Source organism: Myripristis murdjan, chromosome 4 (assembly GCF_902150065.1).
Source record: "Myripristis murdjan chromosome 4, fMyrMur1.1, whole genome shotgun sequence".
Taxonomy (NCBI): Eukaryota; Metazoa; Chordata; class Actinopteri; order Holocentriformes; family Holocentridae; genus Myripristis; species Myripristis murdjan.
In genome coordinates, this window is record NC_043983.1 from 21,783,633 (window position 1) to 21,804,657 (window position 21,025).

The following is a 21,025-nucleotide window of genomic DNA, read 5'->3' on the forward strand; positions in this document are numbered from 1 at the left end:
AAATGCCCCCAGCGTTTCACTAAATAAAATTTTTACCATCGCAGGGGCACACCCTTAACAGCATTATACTAACCCCATGCCTGATCTTAACTAGAGAGAGAGAGAGAGAGAGAGAGAGAGAGAGAGTAAGGGAGGGAGGTACTTTTTGCAGTGCAGCTTTTCCACAGGTTCATTTCGTCCTCCAATTGGATGGTGGAGCACACATTCGGGGAGGAGCAGCCCGATCAGCCAAAAGGGAGAAAAATGTGAAGGGTAAAAAAGTTCCTTATTGCACAGGCTCATGCTCCAGCTTTACTTAGCCTGCTTAGTTTCCCAAATGTTCACCGCAGCAGTCTGCGTCCTCTCCAATGTAGCCTGGCGAGCTGAAGCTTAAAAAAACGACTTCGAGACGAGAGAGAAAGGAGAGGATACGTGGAAGTGTCGCCCACATCGACGATTTGAGATTTTCTGGGGGAAAACAGCTTGGAGAGGTTTTACGCATTGCGCAGGATGCAGGCGCGCTACTCTGTCTCCAGCCCCAACTCTTTGGGAGTCGTACCGTACATCAGCAGTGACCAGAGCTACTACCGGGCCGGTGGTGGATACACGGGAATGCCTGCGCCTATGAGCATGTACACCCATGCGGCCCACGACCAGTACCCAGCCAGCATGGCACGGGCATATGGACCGTACACCCCTCAGCATCAACCTAAAGACATGGTCAAACCGCCATACAGTTACATCGCTCTCATCACCATGGCCATTCAAAATTCACCGGACAAAAAGGTAACCCTGAACGGGATTTATCAGTTTATTATGGAGAGGTTCCCTTTCTATCGAGACAACAAGCAGGGCTGGCAGAATAGCATACGGCACAATCTGTCCCTCAACGAGTGCTTTGTCAAAGTGCCCCGGGACGACAAGAAGCCTGGCAAGGGTAGCTACTGGACCCTGGACCCGGACTCCTACAACATGTTTGAGAACGGCAGCTTCCTACGGCGCCGGAGAAGGTTCAAAAAGAAGGACGTGCTGAAGGACAAAGAGGAGCGGGACAGGCAACCCAAAGACTCCTCTGCTCGCACCCCAGGCCGGGAGCAGGACCAGCCGGTGCAGGGCTCTCAGCCGGTGCGGATCCAGGATATAAAGACGGAGAACGGGACCACCACCCCGCCGCAGGCCGCGTCCCCGACACTGAACACCGTGCCCAAGATTGAGAGCCCGGACAGCAGCAGCAGCATGTCCACTGGCAGCCCGCACAGCGTGCCCTCATCCCGGTCACTCAGCATGGACGGACCCGAGCATCACCACCACGGCCAGGCCCCGGCGCAAGGCTTCAGCGTGGATAACATCATGACTTCGCTGCGGGGGTCTCCGCAGGCCGACCTCTCCCCGACGCTCATCGCATCCTCTCGGACAGGTATCACCCCCTCTCTGTCGCTTAACTATTCTCCTAACCAGACATCCGCGTACAGCTCGGCAACCTGCAACCAAAATGTCATCTCCACGAACTCCAACGCAACTTATCACTGCAACATGCAAGCTATGAGTCTGTATGCAGGGGACAGAGGGGGGCACCTGGCGCCCTCCACCACGGTGGACGAGACTCTGCCCGACTATTCCATCACCACGACCACCACATCTCCGCTCGGGCACGGCAACCTGAGCCAGGCGGGCCAGGACGGCCACCACGCGCACCAGGGCCGGCTTCCGTCCTGGTACGGGGACCTGAGCCACCTGAGCCCGGGTTATCCGGCCCAGCAGCAGAACTTCCACTCGGTGAGGGAGATGTTTGAGTCCCAGCGGATCGGGCTGAACGGCTCTCCAGTCAACGGGAATAATAGCTGTCAGATGGCTTTCCCCTCCGGCCAGTCCATCTACCGCACCTCAGGAGCTTTTGTTTATGACTGCAGCAAGTTCTGAAAGCAAAAAAAAAGTGTCTTTTAAATTAATAACTTTAATATATATTTTCCTATATTTTTTGTACATCGTCTATACGGTCTTTTATTCACACCCCGAATGGACATAACAGATTCTTTTTGCTCTGGTGTGTGAGGCGTGTGTAACACCAAAATCACGTAAGTTTTTCCCTCTCAGTTTGAGAAATGTTTATAAAGATGGCTTAAATACCAGCTTTATGACTATAAACTGTAAATTATAGTCTATATAGTAATTTATTTTTTAGTAAAAAGGTATTTGTTGGATACTGAGGACCAAACACTAGAAAGTGTTTCCAATTTTCTTGCTGCCTTTTAATGTTCCAGTTCTTTTATAGAAATAGAGGGGGAACTTGTAGCCTATACTGACTTATTCTATTCATTTTTTGTCTTATTTGTTAAAAAAAAAAACAATTTTGAAGGCATTACATTTTGTTTGTTTAATAAAGTGCCGTCTATTTGATTTTAATTTGAGTGATTTATTAGCACTTGAGACCGCTAAAAGGAGGAGGTATAACTGATAGGTGGATGTTGCAGGCTACAGCTTAAGTTTGAGGTTTATATATTTTTTAAACATTGTCTACATGTGACTTGCGTTTCCTGAAAATATTCTCCATCCCTGTCAAAATGAAAAATCCTTTTGCAAAACTTTTTTTGTGCAAAACGGTCTCTACACAAGGACTGGCCTAATAGGCCTATTGCATTACCTGTTTCTTTAAATGGCGCTGCGTGGCATAGCACACGCCAGTATGTCTTTCACTGAGCAGCTGGGCTCATATAATGCGGAGCTCATAAGTTGTGAAACTTAATATTTAATGCAACGTGGCAATCCACTGTGATTAAAGATTCATATTTGGTTGAAGAGAGAATATTTCATTAAAAAGAGCGAGAGGAGTCTGCAGGTCTGATCTATGCGCTGCGCAAGCCAAACTCATACAAGCCTACTCAGCTGACGTGAGAGAGGCATAACTTTAAAATAAACGCTTAAAGGTGATAAATCCTTTTAATTTAATATCAATATACATGCTTAAACTTTAATGTTGAAATTTCTGAATTTTCAAGTGTAAATGCAGGCGTTGTAGTCATTGCAGCAGTTGTTCAGAAGGGAGGTTTGCCCTCAGTGAAGGCCCAGCCCGCAAAACAAATCAGTCATTACACGGTGAAATTGAGTAATTACATCTATTTCCATAAGCTGATGTTTAAAACGGTGTTGTCACTACAAGAGCTGCAGCTGCACTTTTTGGAAGTCTGCAGTGTGCAGTTTGGTGCTTAACCAGGTCCTAAAGGCTTTATCCGTGCGTATTAAGGGCACAATGGCGGACTATATAGTTTCTGAATGACCTGCAGTGTCACTTGGCCTTACACTGTGTTTTATTATATGCATGCTCAAGGCACGGAGCAGCACTGGCCCGTTTTCTTCTGGACTGGCCACGTGCATTTTACAGGCTTAGATTGTAATATTCGTGTTGCCAGGTGTTTATTTATTTTCCCACTTCACTGATGACGTGAGGCAAGTTCTCTAACCTCCAAATCCCCCCAAAAGCTAAAGTATGGGCCTATCAATATTCAAATTATAAGGACCGTCAAAATAAATTACACTTTTTGGATTACCATGACATATTGCAGCGCCCTGTTTTTTTTTTTTTTTGTTTTGTTTTGTTTTTAAATTATTATTATTATCAGGCATTACTAGGAAGAATAATTTGAGAACATTATCATATTCTGAATCATACAATCTAATAAGATACACTACAAATAATAGATGATATGTAAAACATGAGACTGTAGCAACAATGTAATTTTTTCACAGCAGTACTAATAACTGTATAATAATAATCATCATAATTATTATTGATGTTGTTGATAACAATACGAACATAATAATAGGCTAATAATAATAATAATAATAATAATAATAATAACTTCTAAACTCATAATAATAAAATCTTAATTATCATGATTCTGGGGGAATAAAAACACACGTTTGTGTTTGTATGTGTGTGTGTGTGTGTGTGTGTGTGTGTGTGTGTGTGTGAGAGAGAGAGAGAGAGAGAGAGAGAGAGAGAGAGAGAGAGAGAGTGTAGCAAGCTGCAGAAGTCGGTGTTGATTGAGCAATCTGGTTGCTAACTGAGTAAGCATGGTTTTAGAAACAGTGTGTTGTTTATTTGCTGCGTCAACAGTCATTATAGTGCCAGTTACCCTTGTCGAGGTTTCAGTGATTATCATTATACGGAGTGACTGGCTCAGTCAGATGAGCAGCCCAGACTCATACCTCCGCACTGATCCAGCAGCCTGCAGAGCTTTAGCCTCAGAGGGCGTGTAAGACGAGTTTTACCGTCTGACAGTAACACTTGGGGGACCAGCGCTGGGGGCAGGTGTGTCCTTGCACTGCCGTGATTGCTTGCAATTGTGCATTTAGGCCTGTCTAGATGAGAGCTGAATGAGTCAGTGGAAAAAAAAAAATCAACCGCACAAGCGCTCCCCAGGGCAGTTCACACATTGGCACATTGAGATGAGTCAAGCTAATTAACCTATTGTAAACAATGCGTTATTGCCTCCTCTGCCACATCTTCTGCAGAAGTGTGCTCTGCCTGAGTATGTTTTGTTTGTTATTTTTCTTGTTTGTTACTATGTGGATTCATCTGTGGTTCAGTGCCATGGTCTAAAATTTAAATTCAGTGCCAACAAACAACAGCAAACGTTCATACAAGGCAACGTAAACAACACTGTGCTTTTAAACGGCAATTCCACACTGCTAAACTCAAATGGATTCAGCCACAGCCAAATAAAGATTACAGATCACTTCTGCAGAATTAAGCAAACGTCTTTGGTGAGGCACTTGATTGATGCGGCGCTCGAGAGTGTGTCAGTTCAGGAAGGAGAAAAAATCAATCTGGGCACATGCAGGATCATTTTTCATCATGAGGACAAGACAGAGAGAGGTGGAGGTCAGTGGAAGTGAACATATCAACAATGCGCTTCAGGAGAGGCCTGCAGTAAAGCCTGTCAATACCTTATCTGCACAACCTTTACTAGGACTTCAGACCAAGGGCCAATAGACTCACATATTGTTTTGGAAATTTATAAGCCCACACTATAAAAATAAAAAATGCCCCCCAGAGGAAGAGTGGAGGGTTACTGGAGCCGTGCAGGAAACTTTCAAGTTTTTTAAATCCCTTTACAGTGTTACTCGAGGAACTGCTGAAGCATCCATTTCATCAGAAACGTAACAACAATGGAATTATTAAGCCATAGTGCAAGATTTTCTTTAGGCGATGTTTAAGCTGAATCTTCGATTCAGTATCACCGTCTGAAGCCCTAGTAATCAGTCAGAGAGCTACTGTAAAGCAGCCATGTGGTAGAGTCACTGTTTCAAAATAACAAAACAATTCCAAGTTGTCTTTTTTTTTTTTTTTTTTTTTCAGATATGAATCCAGCAGCAATGTTGGCTGCTGAATCAACAAGGTAGGCCTGGACTATCACAACCCATTGTTAAGCAAGCTGATAGTCCACATATATTACATTTTTGGCAGATCTAGCAGCGGATTAAAAGGAGACATATACGGTGCTCCTCAAAACACCTGAAAACATTTGGGAGCTTCCCAGAAGTCCACCACCAGCACGAACCATTTTTCACAGTGAGGAATCTCTGTTTCCCACAGCCACTGTTTGAATCTAAAGGCTGAATCCATCCTGATTCAATTTAATTCAATTCCATCTCTATGGCTATATCTTAATTATCTATAGCCTATAAGTCTGAAATGCCACCAATTTTGTGGCAACTGAAAATTTTTGGAGAGTACATTAATAAATTACACACACATCTGCTACCTAATATTGTTTGGGGAATAATATTTTTTACCTGAAGAGTAGGCTAATTTTGTAGGTTGTAGCGCACATCTAAATATTCACAATTCTATGTTCCTATTAGACAAAATTATATTATATTGCGGTTTTAAATACCAGCTCTCTTCTAAAACCTCCACAAGTTAATTTTTTTGGTACTTCTCATAATATCAAAATCTCTGTAAATGCCCATCTAAGCATTGGAAACAGAATATCATATTTCAGAGGCTGGGGTTAAACTTCGAGTCGTGGTGCATGAACAAATAGGTCTAATTCTGAGACTGCACCACCCACCGCTCTCTCTCTCTTTCACTCACGCCACACACACACACACATACACCATCTTTGCTGTCTGTTGGCATGCAAAGGTGCCTGTAGTCCACAGCTGAGGAGCGCTCAGGGGGGAGGCCTGCTGTGTTCCATGGGAGCAGAGCGAAATCCCCTCAAGCACAAGCGATGACTGAGATTTCTTTGCTCTGTCTTGGTCTGGCGGGATCCTGGCACTGTAAGAGAGGCTTTACTCTGACAGTTTCTGCTTTGATATGATGAACTGCACGTAACTTGAAAATGTCAAAGGCCTACAAAGCTAATTCCTTTATTTGCTTTGCATATAAAACTAAATATTTCGGAGGACCAGCTATATTTATCGCGAGGCCAGCCGTGGAAGTATACAAGACGGTCAAGATATTTTTCCTCAAAAATATTCAAGTAAACCCTAATGAAAAATATTTCAGTATGTGCTGTAATGGATTTCAAAGAGATTAATATTATTATAATTTAAATTAAGATGATTTGTTCACGAGCCATAGGCCTGTAATAGTCAGTGGCATCTGGATGGATTTTTTTTAAGTTCACAATTCACACTGTAAATTAAAATTTAATCTAAATTGTCCCTCATTCATTTTCCCGCTGTTCTCAGTGAGGTGAACATTGTCTCATGCAAAGAATCCAAAAATCCAATTCCCAGTTCAATTTCCAAAGCAGCAGTTCTTTTGTATGCTTATTTGTCCGAGTGGTGGGGAATGTCAGAAATGTTAGGCAGTAACAAGGTTCAGATGAGTTAGAAGGGCGTCATTTCCTTTGTGCCCCAATTTTACTCACTGAGTTTTCTGACCGGCAAATAACCCGCAGTAGCTTATAGGCTCTAAAACAAAACTAAACAACAACATAGAGTTTACATCACTGTTTATTCTCGTGAACATGATATGAATCAGTCTTATAGGAAAGCAGTAAGGTTTACGGGTCAGTCTGAAGGTGTTTATCATACACTGCAGATCTAGGCCTAATAAACCTGGCAAGATGCTGTCTATTAGAAAACACGGCTGACTTCAGTTTTCTTTGAATTTCTATTTGTGACAGTCACACTGTTGATGTTTGAGAAATATCTGAGATTCCTTGAAACAAGCCAGCCAGTATGCGCCCTGGACCAGTGCTACAGGCTGAATTAACCAGATATAAAGAGTTTGATCAAGAACATTTTATTTTTAAATTAGGATCTTCCCTGTTTAGCCTTCTATATGCACCTTTATGTTTATTTTAGATTTTAGTTATAGATTTACCACCTGAAGTAGGCTAGATATTATCCAAGGTGAACACGACTGTGAGCACAAAAAAAAGAAAGAAAGAAAAAAAAAACCTAACCCTAACCCTAACAAACGGTAATATTATAGTTTTGGTAATATTATAGTATAGTAATTGTGAGTTTACACAACCGTTTCGCACTGTATTTTTCTTCCTTTACAAAAATGTCCTCAGGGTTTTTTGGTATATCTTTCTCTGATCGACTGTAACTGCGTAAAAGTTTTTTCTCTTATTTTTTTCCCCTTCTTTTTCCTGAAATTGATGACAAGATTACTGGCCTTTGAGGGGAGTGGTGAGGGCACTCGGTGCACCTGTGTGCAGCTCCACACAGGAGGAGCCCGGCACACTGGAAGCGTGTGTTTTCTGCTCTCAGCCCGGTTTCAGGGGCCAACCTCAAAGCAACATCTGTTTCCAATTTGGAGTCCACACAGACGCAGCGCTGTCCAGGACGATCATACAGCGGCTTTAAATGTCCTAGGTGTTGTCTTAAAACAGGCAGAGGCAATCCCACCCTTCTTAGTTTGCAGACCTTCCCCGAGACCTGCAATTTTCTGTCTTAGTTAAATGTCAAACCGCTTCCCCCCATGAAAGAAAAACAAAACACGGCGTTTCATTAAAATATGGGATTATCGATCAGTCTTGTTTTCTGGATTGTTTGAAGTACTTCTTTATGAAAGGCAGATCTGTTTAATAAACCACTGAACAATTAATTAATGGGATTATTTACATCCAGCAATCTAGAGGGCTATAATAACAGGCTTATTTGCCTGCTTTATAATCCGCTGTTTCACCTTCGTGGCCAGCAGATTAAGAAGCACTGAAAAATATTTCACCTATCTATTTAAACAAGTCAGGCTATTTTCTAGCCATTGAACCTGAACTTAAAACTTTGTTTTTCTCAATACAAGACAAAAAGTAGATTTTAGGATGACATAATTTAATACTTCAACTCAATTAATCTCGTTTAACAATTGTTCTTTATTCTACTGTAGTTTTCTTAATAGCAATGGATTGATTAGCCAGTTCTAAAATAGTGACAATTGTTTACTCGTTGCTGAAAAGGTGAAAATGTATTAGAAACAATTGGAGCTCCTGGCTGAGTATTTTGTTCTAAAATATTAATAACACATTTTAAAGCCCGAATGAATGGCTTGGAGCAAGATCAACATGTGTTTTTTTGCAGTGCGCTGTAGGCTATCTGCTGTCCGCTGCTCATAAAACCAGCCATTGTCATTTTCCATTAGGTGTCAGGGACAGAGGCGGTCGGGGTCCAGGCGCTGCGCACCGGCTCTGCGCCGTGGAGATTGCGCGCCTGGATTTGGAGCGGGCACGACTCTCTGGACAGACAAGAGGCGTTTCAGAGTGGGATTCAGAGCCCGGGGAAAACGCATTTCCTGCCGAATAAAAGAGGGCAGTGTGCTCGCAAATAAAACCCCTGGAAAACTGAGCGAGTAACGGGGAGGGAAATGACAGGAGCTGAGCCAGACGACCTCTGCACAACCTGGGCAGCCTGGCACCTGGCCCCGCACACACAGGCTGACTTTTTCCTGCCCAACATACCTTAATTTAAAAAAGGGACTATAGATTTCTTTTGAGGGACCACAAAAGCACATTTTTAGTATAGGTGAAAAAACGTCTTTTAATATTCTACCTAATATTAGTATTTCAAGGAGAAAAAAAATAAATCACAGCTGACTGACCTAGAGAAACGACTTGTAGATCTAGGCTATGTTTCGCCTTGCTTTACTTTACTTTGCTGAATATTTTTTATGGTGCAGTGACCAAGGCTTTGTGCTGCGTCATACAGCAAAACAATAACTAAACTAAAAACCAACAAAGACACAAGGCAATACTTAAAAAGAGCATTCTTTATTACCAAAATTTTTACATGTTGATTTAAATGTCTGATGAAAATAATGATTACAGTAATATAATTTCCAGCAGTAAATGATACAACCTTAATGGTTGTATACTGCCACTTCAGTGAAGGAGAACAGAACTGCAACTTGACATCCTGGTCAAAGGAATTCAGTTCATAGTTGAATGAAATAAAGAAATATACATATCTATAAAAAACCCTTCAAAATTTAGTCCATAAATTATCACATGATTACTCCTGAAATGAAAAAAGGCATCCCTGCTATGTGACAGTGAAAGAAAATCAACATCATGATACTCAGAAAATGACGAAACACAAAGGCATTGAATGACAAGGTCTAATCTCCCTCACCATAGAACAAAGGACAGAATTGCTTCATTTGGAAAAGTAAAGTGACAAACAATGAAAGGAGAAGTGTAGCACATCCACCTCGGGGATTCAGCGGCACTGCACTGGAGTGTTGGGGGAAAAAAATCCAGACCGAATGGACACGTTTGGCTTTATGCATTTGGATTGTTCTTCATCAGCTCAATGTCTGCATCCACCATCTCCTTCACCAGCTCCTGTGGAGGGACACCGTGTTCAGAATTAAAACGGTTCATTATTAGGAAAGAAAGGTGCTTTTAAAAAGCTAACCAGTTTACCTTCAACTACCTGAAAAATGTAGCACAGCATAAATGCAAAAACAACTTTTAACAATTTAAAGCTCTCATAATAATTGACTCTAAGGAACATTTTGCACAAGTAGAGCCAGTGGTGGAAATTTAACTGCTTTGTTTATAACGTTATAGTTAAACGCAAAGATAGGCGTTAATAAAGTAACATTAATGAAGATGGGGATACTCATTAGCCCTCCGACCCCAACACACACACAAAGAGCTGTATATTTACGAAGTATAAAAATAACATGCCGCATATAGCCTAGTGCAATAGGAGCCAAATGTTTTTTGAAACAATAGTAGAATGTGGGACCCACCTCAAAAGTCACTTTTGGCTTCCAACCCAAGTACTGCTCTGCCTTGGTGCTGTCACCTTGTAGGTAGTCCTGAGAGAGAGAGAGAGAGAGAGAGAGAGAGGGAGAGGGGGAGAGTTGCGAAGAAAGAGGGAGAAAGAAAAACAATTCATCAGTCATGTTTGATGGCCACTGGAGAAGAAGGGCATTCAGGATGGGTTGATTCTCCAGCCGTGCAGCGGCCAGTGGAGGTGTCCTCCTGGTATAAAGACATAACTGTTTTCCACACAGTATCCAACCTGACATCTTTGCCAGGATGTATGGGATGGAGAGCTATGATTTTCTCTGTCTCAACACACACACACACACACACACACACAAGAAGAGTATCGGCACTCTCTCGGGGGAAAGGGAGGTCACAGAGTCTCGCTGGCCATCAATCCCAGCCCCCCCACCTCCTCCTCCCCATTCTGTCCAGACAGCCCCCGTCGGTGCCAGAGCATGATGAATTGTGGGACTCTAGTGGTGTAACCCCCCCACCCTCCCCAGCCCAGGATACCCCGCCCTCCCACCCCTCCAAACCTTACTCTTTTTCCCCCTGTTGTGTTTTGCAGTGGGTTCAAGATCCAGCGAGACCTTGCCTGAGACCACCAAAGAGACAGCTTTGGAAAAAAAAAATCCTTTCCCTGTACATTCTCTCTTTAATGCTTCCTTTCTCTCTCTCTCTCTCTCTCTCTCTCTCTCTCTCCCTCTCTCCCCGCCTGCGCTTTCCCACTTTCCATATCCATTTTTCTCACTCCTGTTTTCTCTCCTTATTTTAACAGTCGTCTCTGAGGCATTAGTTATCTGTTTGTCAGAAATACATATGTGGGCCTCCAGTGGTCTAATAAAACATTCTGCTGCAACCTGATATTGAAGGGTTTCCTTAGTTGTTTTTTTTTTTTTTCTGGAACTGTGTGCTGTATTCAAAAAGCGAATAATTAATGCACCAAAGAACAACAGTATGAAGACCTTTGATGATTGGACAACAAAGATTTACATTTTCCTTTATTTCCCGAATGTTGTAAAAACAAAAGAGAGCGAGAGAGAGAGAGATCTTTAACACAATAATCGCTTTGGTGCATTCTTTTTTTTTTTTTTCCAGCCAAGAAGTGCACGGCAGTCTCACTCTTTCTCTCTCGTTGCATGGCGGCTGAAATGATATAAAAAGCGCACTGTTTTATCTGACTGAACCTCTTGAAAATGTCTTTTCTGGGTGATCTTATTACAGTGGAACGCTCACAGCAGCACTGGCGTGTCTTAGCGCCACGGCGGGCCGCGCATAGTTCAGTCTTTTAGAAAGCAGGGACCCACATCTCAGGGAGCCTCAACAACTCTCAATCACACAACAGCCTCTCTTGCTCTCTTTCTGTCTTTTGATTACACACACACACACTATGAACATGTACAGACACACAACTCCTGTTTTTGTCTTGCACTTTGTCCCCGTTTTCATTTTGATATTATTGGGAAACATCTGAATATTTGGTTCAGTGGCGGGTGAATAGATTTCTAAGAGTCAGTGCAGGTTTAAACTTCACATGGTCAGTATTAGCCAACAGATGAAAGCCGTACTCCATTTTCTGCCTCTGTAATAGCCAGACAAACAGCTCATTCTCATGTGAATAGCACTGTACATTACTCACATTCACTTTTGGCTCCAAAGCTATAACTGGAAACATTTTCAGACTAATTACCTACAGCAATGGACATAATTCATCATGAGGCTGAATGTAATTATTATATGGTGACTTACTCCATAATTACATTAAATAATCCACTCGCTCCATAATTATATTGATTATGCTTTGTAATGGAGAACATTTCTTAGCCCGAATTAAGGCAACGTCGGCTGGTTTTGTCACGAATGCACAAGTGGGTTTGAAGTTTGAGTATTAACACCAGTAACTCTCCAGTGACACCAAAGACTGATTCAAAGGTCAAGTGACGCAGGTCCTCTCATATAGCAAATCATTACATAACCTGCAGCAGATGTCATCCACCATTATGATGTAAATACACAAAATAGACCCTCACATAAAAGAGGATTACTACCCTTGACACCCTGGGGTCATTATGCAACGTCTCCTCATGGCTCCAGCAGTGGAACGGTAAGAATTCAGCTGAAGGCTCTCGCTGCAGTATGATCAAGAGAGCCACACACAGCTCTGCATCCTGTACCATCATCATCATCAACATCATCATCATCATCATGTCTGGCTTGTGAAGTCTCCATCTGAGCTTGACAGGGGAACATCTGTTGAAATGAGACTGTCTGCTATGTCTGCAGTCTCACCGTACAACCGCACGGTTCAGCACGCAGCACTTTAATCCGATACCTGCTGCTCCTCGACCAGGATTTCTGCAGGTGACAGACGCTCCCGCTCGCTCGCACACGCTCGCATGCGTCTGCAGAGCGACTCACGCTGCTCAGTGGAATAAAAGCTGCTTCAAAACTGCTAACAAGAGCGTTCTGCGGCCAAGTCAACTCACCCCAAACAGAGCATGTAGCGAATAATTCAACATGAACTACTAACAGATGGGGGCACAATATAATCTTCATATGGATCTGATTTGGAAGCAAATGCAACGTTGTGGTACATCCTGTTTAAAGTAGCGCTCTGCCCATGTCTGAAAATATGCAGCAGTGATAATAACAACAACCAGTACAAGAAAGTTGAAAATTAGCCATGACAAAATGTAACTCTCACCCTGGGAGCATTATACAAATTTTGAAGAGCACATAACAGCTCACTAACAGAGATCATGTTAAAAACCTATGAGTAAGCACTGTTCACAGTCTCTAAATGATGCTGCGCATCATGGGCAGGAACTACACTAGCTATTATGGTGAAAGACATGAAATTATGTCACATGGAATAATTTGAGATAGCATAAACGGCCAGAATATGTCAACTAAATTTAATAAAATGGAGACTATTTTCCTCACTGAAGCTACACTGACACACACACATCTCCTTTTATGACCCAAATTAATTCTGGAGATACAGAGACTTATTCTGTGTGATATGGGATTGTCTGAAGCTATCACCAACATAATCCTCCTCACCCCTTTTTAAAACTAAGGATCATCCATTTGCACTTGGCCGTGTGTGGAGCCAGCACTTCCAGGGTTTTGAGTTCAAGATCTGCTTGCAAACCGTGTGGCACATCATTCCCTCTGTCTCCCTTTCTGCCAGCTTTCCTGCCACTCTCCACAGCGCACAAGCACATCCAGCAGAACAGCTATGCAAATAAACCCTAAAAAATATAAAAGCGGGAGACGTATAGTGTGTGATCACGGTCGATAAAGTGCACAGGCAGTTGAAGGTACTCAGAGCAGGCATTTAACGCTAAGGAATTCTGGTATCGCTGCAAGGCCGGTCAATAAATCACCTCGTAACATATAAAAGGCACAAACACTAACACGTACCAACACAGGAACACACTCACAGACTCACAAGCAACCACAACAGAGGCTCACACTTCATGGTTATATTATTATATTGTCATGCATGTATGGCCAGTATGCATTGCAGTATAGGCATGTACGGTGACAATGCCACTGGATGCTAACGGACACACACCCGCTTATGGGAGACAGATCAAACATTCTCATGAAAACGGCTCTCATCTTTCTCTTTCTTCTCTCTCTCTCTCTCTCTCTCTCGCTCTCTGAGGGTTGCATGCTGGGAGACTATGATGTGGTTTTAGAAGTCCAGTAGCAGCATCTCTGGTATTTGTACAGTAGTGGACATGAGGGCTCCGCATACAGACACATCAAACAAAATCCGATAAAGCAGCAGCAGAGAACGGCGTGAGAGCCTGGAGCCCACGGTCTCCGCTTGTCCCCTGGCAGACCCAGATGTTCCAACCAGACCCAGATGTTCCGACCTCTGACCTCAGCAGGGCTTGACGGATGAACTCGCCCCTGATCCTGGGCTTTTTATATTCAAGTGGACTGCGGGGTGAACTGCTGCTGCAGTAACGGAGACACGAGAAGAGACGGAAAGGAAAACGCAGTGGCTACTCTGTCTGTGCAAACATGGAGGCTGCCTGTTGTGTTAGCCGTGCGGCCAGGTGTGTGAGCCGATATTTGTGTGTGTGTGTGTGTGCGTGCAGGTGGGATACACTCACAGCCGGCTCCATTCAGACCTAGAGTCACAAATCTGTCACTGGTCAATTTCTACTGCACCTCCACCAGCATTGCCTCTACATCTCACTTCCTCTTAAAAACATAAAAGGCCCCCAGTTTCAGCTGGAGAGAAGTGAGGAGGGAAGAGGAATGAAAAAGAGGGATGGCGGGGGGAGAGAGAGAGACAGGAAGAGGCAGGAGGAGAGAGAGAAAGAGAGGTTTAGAGAGATGGATAGAAAGAGAGAGATGAAGATAAGAGAGAGAGAGTAAAGGGACAGAGAGTGAGAGAAAGAGAAAAAGAGTTATAGCTCAGGTTTCCTTCCCCGACTCCCCATGCAGCTTGGCCTGCACACAATGTGTTAAGTGACCTCTAAAGGGTGGCCCTGTCACACTGACAAGCGTGCGCACGCAGACACACACACACACACACACACACACACACACACACACACACACACACACAAAAGCACTGTTTTATTTATTTATTTTTTTACAAAAGTGAACGTCTTGGTCTGTAGTAGGACCAACAGACCAACACTAAAAGCCACAAAATAATTAGCTGAAAAACAGGAAACCAGGAATCTCTGTTAGAAAAGAAAAAGGATTTTTAATAACCAAACCATCACACGGCTGGAAACGACCTGACCGTGTTGTCATTTCACTTTCTCTCTCTCGCTCTCTGTCCGTCTCCGCCCCGGCTCTGCTGTGATGATTGCTCTCCATCAGTGCTCATTAAAATTCCTGGGGGAGCCGTGTGATAAATATTTACGCGGCTGAGGACACACTCCACACACACTCTAAACACACTTGAGCGGCTGGATCTGACTGCCGATAGCGCTAAGTGCCCAGAGGCGCTGGCAGCGGAGCTGACATCCACAGCCCGCCATACTGTTGTATATGAGAGGCACTCACTGTCAAGATAACCAGAGGAGGGGGCGGATTAATGGTCATTAACCGAGGCAAACTCTGTTTGATTGTATATGTCCATATGTCTGCCTGTGTGTGTGTGTGTGTGTGTGTGTCCAAGTACACTCTCTTAATGTGTCAAGTTTATGGAAATTAAGAAGAAAATATCACACATTTGGATGAACACGCATGCATACTCAGACGTGCAGGCACACACACGTGCACACACACACACACACACACACACACACACACACGATAACCACAGTGGAGCTGGACTCCTCACTACTGTTCCACAGGGCTGTTGGTGGTGGAGGGGGGTCATGGATCCCCTCCTCCCCTCCTCCTGTATTCTATTATTCCTGCGGACGGGAAACAGATCATAATTCCTGGAGTCAGCAGAAAGCTGGAGACTGAGCGAGAGGGAGAGATGGAGGGAGGGAGAGAGAAAAAATGGGAGGGGAAGAAAGAGGGATGGAGGGAGGGAGGGAGAGGGAGAGGGAGGGAGAGGGAGAGCCTCAGGTGACTGTTCATGTCTGCTGAGGTCAAACAGAAACTGAGCAATGAAGTCAATTTGGGTGAAAAGTGAAACGTTGGTTGAGCCTGTTTGTGTTTGTACAGTACGGCTTGAGACTACTGCATTGTATATTGCAGCTTGTGTGTGTGTGTGTGTGTGTGTGTGTGTGTGTGGTAAATGTTTAGTATTCCTCTCTGCCTCTGGGTGTTTCATATTTCAGGAGACATCAAAGCCGAACATGATTTCCCTTCTTTAAACAACATTCTTTATAATCCTCACTACAAAGGAGGGAGGGAGAGAGAGAGAGAAAGAGAGAGAGAGAGAGAGAGAGAGAGAGAGAGAGAGAGAGAGAGAGAGTGTGTGTGTGTGTGTGTGTGTGTGGTGGGGGGGTGTCATCTAGCCTTATCTTAATTGTTGTGTAATCTCAGTAATGCACTGAGGGGCCTGTCTGGGCTTTGACACCCTGGCCTCACTGTTTACGTACGATCACGATTTCTACGGCTTCTAGTGACACATAACGTCTATATTGGAACTTGCACACTGAGCCACAGTGTGAACGCCGTTTGGTTTTGGTTTGTGTGAATGCCAAAGAAAAAGAAAAAAAAAAAAAGTGTGGCCAATATTGTATATTCCACTCTGTTTATGCAAAGGCTGGAGGAGATTAAAAAACAAACAAACAAAGAAAAAAAAAAAACTGCCCTAGCCTTGGCCTCTATCACATGAACAATCAGCATTCAGTCACCCACTAGCCCCCATACACACACACACACACACACACACACACTCAATACATACATACTTCATACATACCAGCCCCTATTTCCACAACTGTTTTGGCACAGGCGACATGGAGATGTGAGATGTGAGGGTGAGGAGTAAGAGCTAGAGATGCAGAGGGATGACTTAAGGCTGAGAGATCTTGGGCACAAACACACACACACACACACACATACACACACACAGACATACACACATAGATACCTAGCCACAGACACAGACACAGGATATGATGTATGTGACGTACTGTAGGTCAGTCAGGGTTAGGTGAGGTGGTTCCACTAGAGCTCCACACAAAGCCGGCTGTCTACAGCTCTTAACTCGCAGCGCACAATTTATTAGGCTCTCTCCCTCTCTCTCTCTCCCTCTCTCTCCCTCCCTCTTCCTCTCTCTCTCTCCCTCTCTCTCTCACCTTAACCGCTCTCTTACCATGTTAACATAGCTTCCTCCCTTCTTGGGAGAAAGAAACCATTAGAGGATACGCTTTGGGAGCCATCCAAAACTTAATATTATGTTAATGTCTTGTCAAAATATTGACGGGATGGGAATTTGCTTTTAAAACGTCCTAAATTTAATGGAATCTTTTATTTACATGGATTGCACATTAATCCAAATTGGCACATTAATCACAATTGCCTCTGCACATATGCATCCATTATTCGGAGGCTATATAGGTAGCTTGCCGCTAGCTGAAGTGCAAACAAATAAACATTTGAAAAAAAAAAAAAAAAAAAAAAAAAAAAAAATCAAACAGAAATTATGTACAATAAAACGTCTGATAAGTCTGCGCTCGATATTGCAGCAAATACTGATTATTACAGTGATTGCAACAGACATACTTGCAAATGCATACTCCATCTCTCTTTCACTCACACACACACACACACACACACAAAATATTTCTTATGATGCATGATATGCCCTTACTGGCTGTTAAATTATTCAACAGATTATCGTCAGGTGTGGATGATTTTGTTGCAATGTCTGTGTCATGTTTTCAAACCTGTGTAGCATCAATCTTGTGCTTATTGATGTTTGAAAACTTGTGTAGTCTCTTTCTAATAAAGGTACTGAACTGATATGAACTGAAAACAAAAGGGACAAGACAGGGAATGGGAAAGAGGGAGAGCAGGAGACAGAGAGAGAGAGAGAGAGAGAGAGAGAGAGAGAGAGCTCTAAGGGGCATGAATGGGCATGCCCATTGGTCCTGGGTCAACGGAATCAAAATCTCCGCTTTCTGTCCCCTCTTTGCCTATTGTCTCTGTCCTGGCACCCTTGTGTGGAAGGGGGAGAGAGTGAGAAAGAGAGAGAGAGGGGGGCAGGTTAGTGTAGGGTGGTTGCAACATATGGGGAGGACAAGGGAACAGATTTCTATAGGCTGCATCTCCTCCGAGATGGCGTTTCCTCTCCTGGCAGCATTCCTTATCTTATCAGTCTCATAATCTGTTCCATTCTCATCGTGCCCAAACAGGGAGAGCCAGAACCTGTGTGTGTGTGTGTGTGTATATGTGCGTTTGAGTTTGAGTGTGAAAAACAGAGAGAGAGAGAGGGGGAGAGAGAGAGAGAGAGAGAGAGGGAGTCGCTCTTATTCACTTACCCCCTCACACTCTAACTCTGTGTTTCTCTCTCCACGTCTGTTGGCTGGTGATAGAGTGATAAGGCTGAGGGAAAACAAGAGCTGTCTGCCACTTAGAGGAAGTGGCCACTCACTCAGACAGAGCATGCTCCAAAATCCAAAAACTCACAAAGAGGGAAGGGGAGGCAGCGAGAGAGCAGGATTGAGTAAGGGAGGGAGGGAGGGAGGGAAAGGAGCTAGAGGGAGCACAAAACGACAGATGAGCTCTGAAAATGATTGAGGAAGAAAAAGAAATAAATTGAGACAGAGAGAGCGAGAGAGAGAGAGAAAGAGAGAGAGAGGGAGAGAGAGAGAGAGAGAGAGGGAGGAAAATATATAGAGAAAAAGTAATGCGATGGAGCAGCCTTAGGGCTATAGGAATGCGGGGGCTCCAAAGTTCAGGAGGGTTCGAAAATGTGTGTGTTTGTGTGTGTGTGTGTGTGCGCGCGCCCATGTGAGTGTGTGAATACTACAGCAACTGAAAGGCGCAGTCCAAGAATTAATTACCCAATCAAGATAACAAGCCAGGGAAAGACATTAGAGAGGTCACACTACAATTAACCTTTTAGACTACACCACACACATACACACACACACACACACACACACACATTGTGAAAAAGTTCAGTGTGTGGCAGAGGTGGAAGTTCATTGCACAACTACAGCAGCCTGTGCAAAAACACCTAGAGAGAAACCGTGAATGAAACTTACTGCTGACTACTGCGTAAATGACCCAGTGTGATTTTTTTTTTCCTCCCCACCAGCATATCCTGAATTCTGTTATTTTTGGGGTAGGCTGTATGACTTTACCTGTGCTATTACGATTTCAAAAGCTCTGGCAGAATGCAGTTGTTTACAGTGTGATATTGAGTGAGTCGGAGGCTCGAGTGGAGTGGAGTCGGATGTGGTTCACACATTCCACCAGAGACTCAGATTACACTGCAGGAAACACCAGTCCTGCAAGAGACACACTGCATGACTCGCTGATTTATAAACACACCGCTCTATGGATACACACACGTCCGCGCAAAATGCATGAGCTCCCAGGCACACACACACACACACACACACACATATACACACACACACAGACACTTACTTACACACACGCCCAGACGCACATAAAATCTCAGAGACTCACTCTGTGCCAATGCTACACCTCTATTCCTCACTCACTTTCCTCCTTTCCTTTCCTTCCTTCCTGCCTTTCCTGTCATTCTCAGACTCTTAACCCTTACTCTCCCCGCTGCTTTTTTCTCTTGCCACTTAGAACGGAGACGAGAGACGCTGCAGGAGCGTTTGTGCACAGGGTGACATCATCGAGAATGACCCGCATTTATCAGCTCCCTCAGACTGAGGAAAAAAGACACACACGCTACCCCGCCAGGATACGAGGGAAAGACATGAACAAATGAAGAAATGAATGAAGAAACACACAAAACATAAATAAAAACTACCACTGTCCTCTGATTTTTTGTGGAAAATCTGCTGCAGTGTTTTACAACACAAGGTGAGATTGCTTTACTGCACACAAGATAAACTTCAGCTCAGTTATCAGCCAATTTTTCTTGCATATAAATAATCCGTTGTATTTGCAGAATCACATCTCAAGTTGTATTCATCTGTATAGACACCTTTACAGCAACCGTAAAATTATACTGTTCGGCTAATGAAAAGGCGATACATTGGTTTTTGTGACATTTTGGATTAAAAACGTACACCGTATGAAGCATTACACATATCCATCAGTTCATTTATCTCAGCAATGGCATTTATCTGTTTTTGCAAATGAACAACATAGTGCATTGCCAGAGAGAAGGAGGGTGAACAAGTTGTAACATCTCTTTGTAACAGGAAGCGGTGGGACATTTTGGGAAATGTGATATTGATTTTGATAAACACTAGCATGAGATGGAGGCTGCCAATCATCTCATCTCATGTTTATGGTAATCAAGGTGTAATTAAACTGACAATGAAATGTTGATGTTCAAAAAAAAAAAAAATAAAAAATCACCTTAACATATTTGGATGAGTGAATCTTTACATCTAAAAGCGACACAAAAGTCAAAAGTCTCCGCAGCACAATCCTAAAAGCAGAAACAACCCTAAAAAACATATGAACCCCTATAAAAAATTTAATGCAGTCTTTCCGAAGGGAGTAGAGGGCCATAATGCAGCCTGGGACTTAGTTTTGAGAGCCTGCCTGGATCCTCCTCTCCCCCTGTGAGACGCCGCTGTGAATCTGACAGTGCAACGGCCATGTGCTAAGGAGCCGCTCGGCGGAGAATTGTGGGTAATCAGGCCCAGCTGGGACTAGGGGGCAAAGACACGAGCTGACATAACCCACCGCTCTCTCCCTCACCCTCAGCCCCCACCCTGTCAACAGGGCTCAGGGAGGGAGGTTTCTCTCATCAGGCCCTGTGCCGAGTAAGGCTGGCTGATAGCGCTGGAATCCTGGCCGATGCTCCTTTGCTATCTCCGTGAAAGACCGCTGCCAAAGAATTACTGTAAGGTGTTGAAGACACACCCATCCATCACAATAATGACACGAGGGCACAAAAAAAAAAAAAAAAAAAAATCTACTTCTATATGCATGTCCTCTGTGCACTGCGTGTTGGCACTTTATGACACATATTTGCATTGTTCTCTCCTGACTTGATCCTTGCTGGTGTAAAAATGTCCGCTCAATGAAATAGTAACACTGTAACGTTTTAAATCCAGGCAAACAAACACATACACCGGAGGAATGAATATGGAAATAGGCTACCTAGAGAAAAAACAGACTCTCAGCCCTCTGGATAGCAGCCCACAGCCTGAAGCACAGAGACAAAGACACTGCCTTGGCTCCAAGAGAGATGCGTTCCT

The 21,025-nt window shown here is 43.7% G+C and overlaps 2 protein-coding genes across 2 annotated transcripts in view; one reads left to right on the forward strand and one right to left on the reverse strand.

The window, feature by feature from the left end:
- Positions 1-209: 209 nt before the first annotated feature.
- Positions 210-2,361, forward strand: LOC115357428 (forkhead box C1-A-like). The gene has a single exon (XM_030048844.1). The coding sequence runs from the start codon at positions 490-492 to the stop codon at positions 1,897-1,899; it is 1,410 nt and encodes a 469-aa protein (XP_029904704.1). The 5' UTR covers positions 210-489; the 3' UTR covers positions 1,900-2,361.
- A 6,837-nt stretch (positions 2,362-9,198) lies between these two features.
- Positions 9,199-21,025, reverse strand: part of gmds (GDP-mannose 4,6-dehydratase) — a 138,487-nt gene continuing 126,660 nt past the window's right edge. Inside the window, exons 10-11 of the mRNA XM_030050330.1 lie at positions 10,196-10,264; positions 9,199-9,782 (exon numbers count right to left, since the gene is read on the reverse strand). Coding sequence (XP_029906190.1) covers positions 9,720-9,782; positions 10,196-10,264 — 132 coding nt within the window. The 3' untranslated portion in view covers positions 9,199-9,719. The remainder of the gene's footprint in view (positions 9,783-10,195; positions 10,265-21,025) is intronic.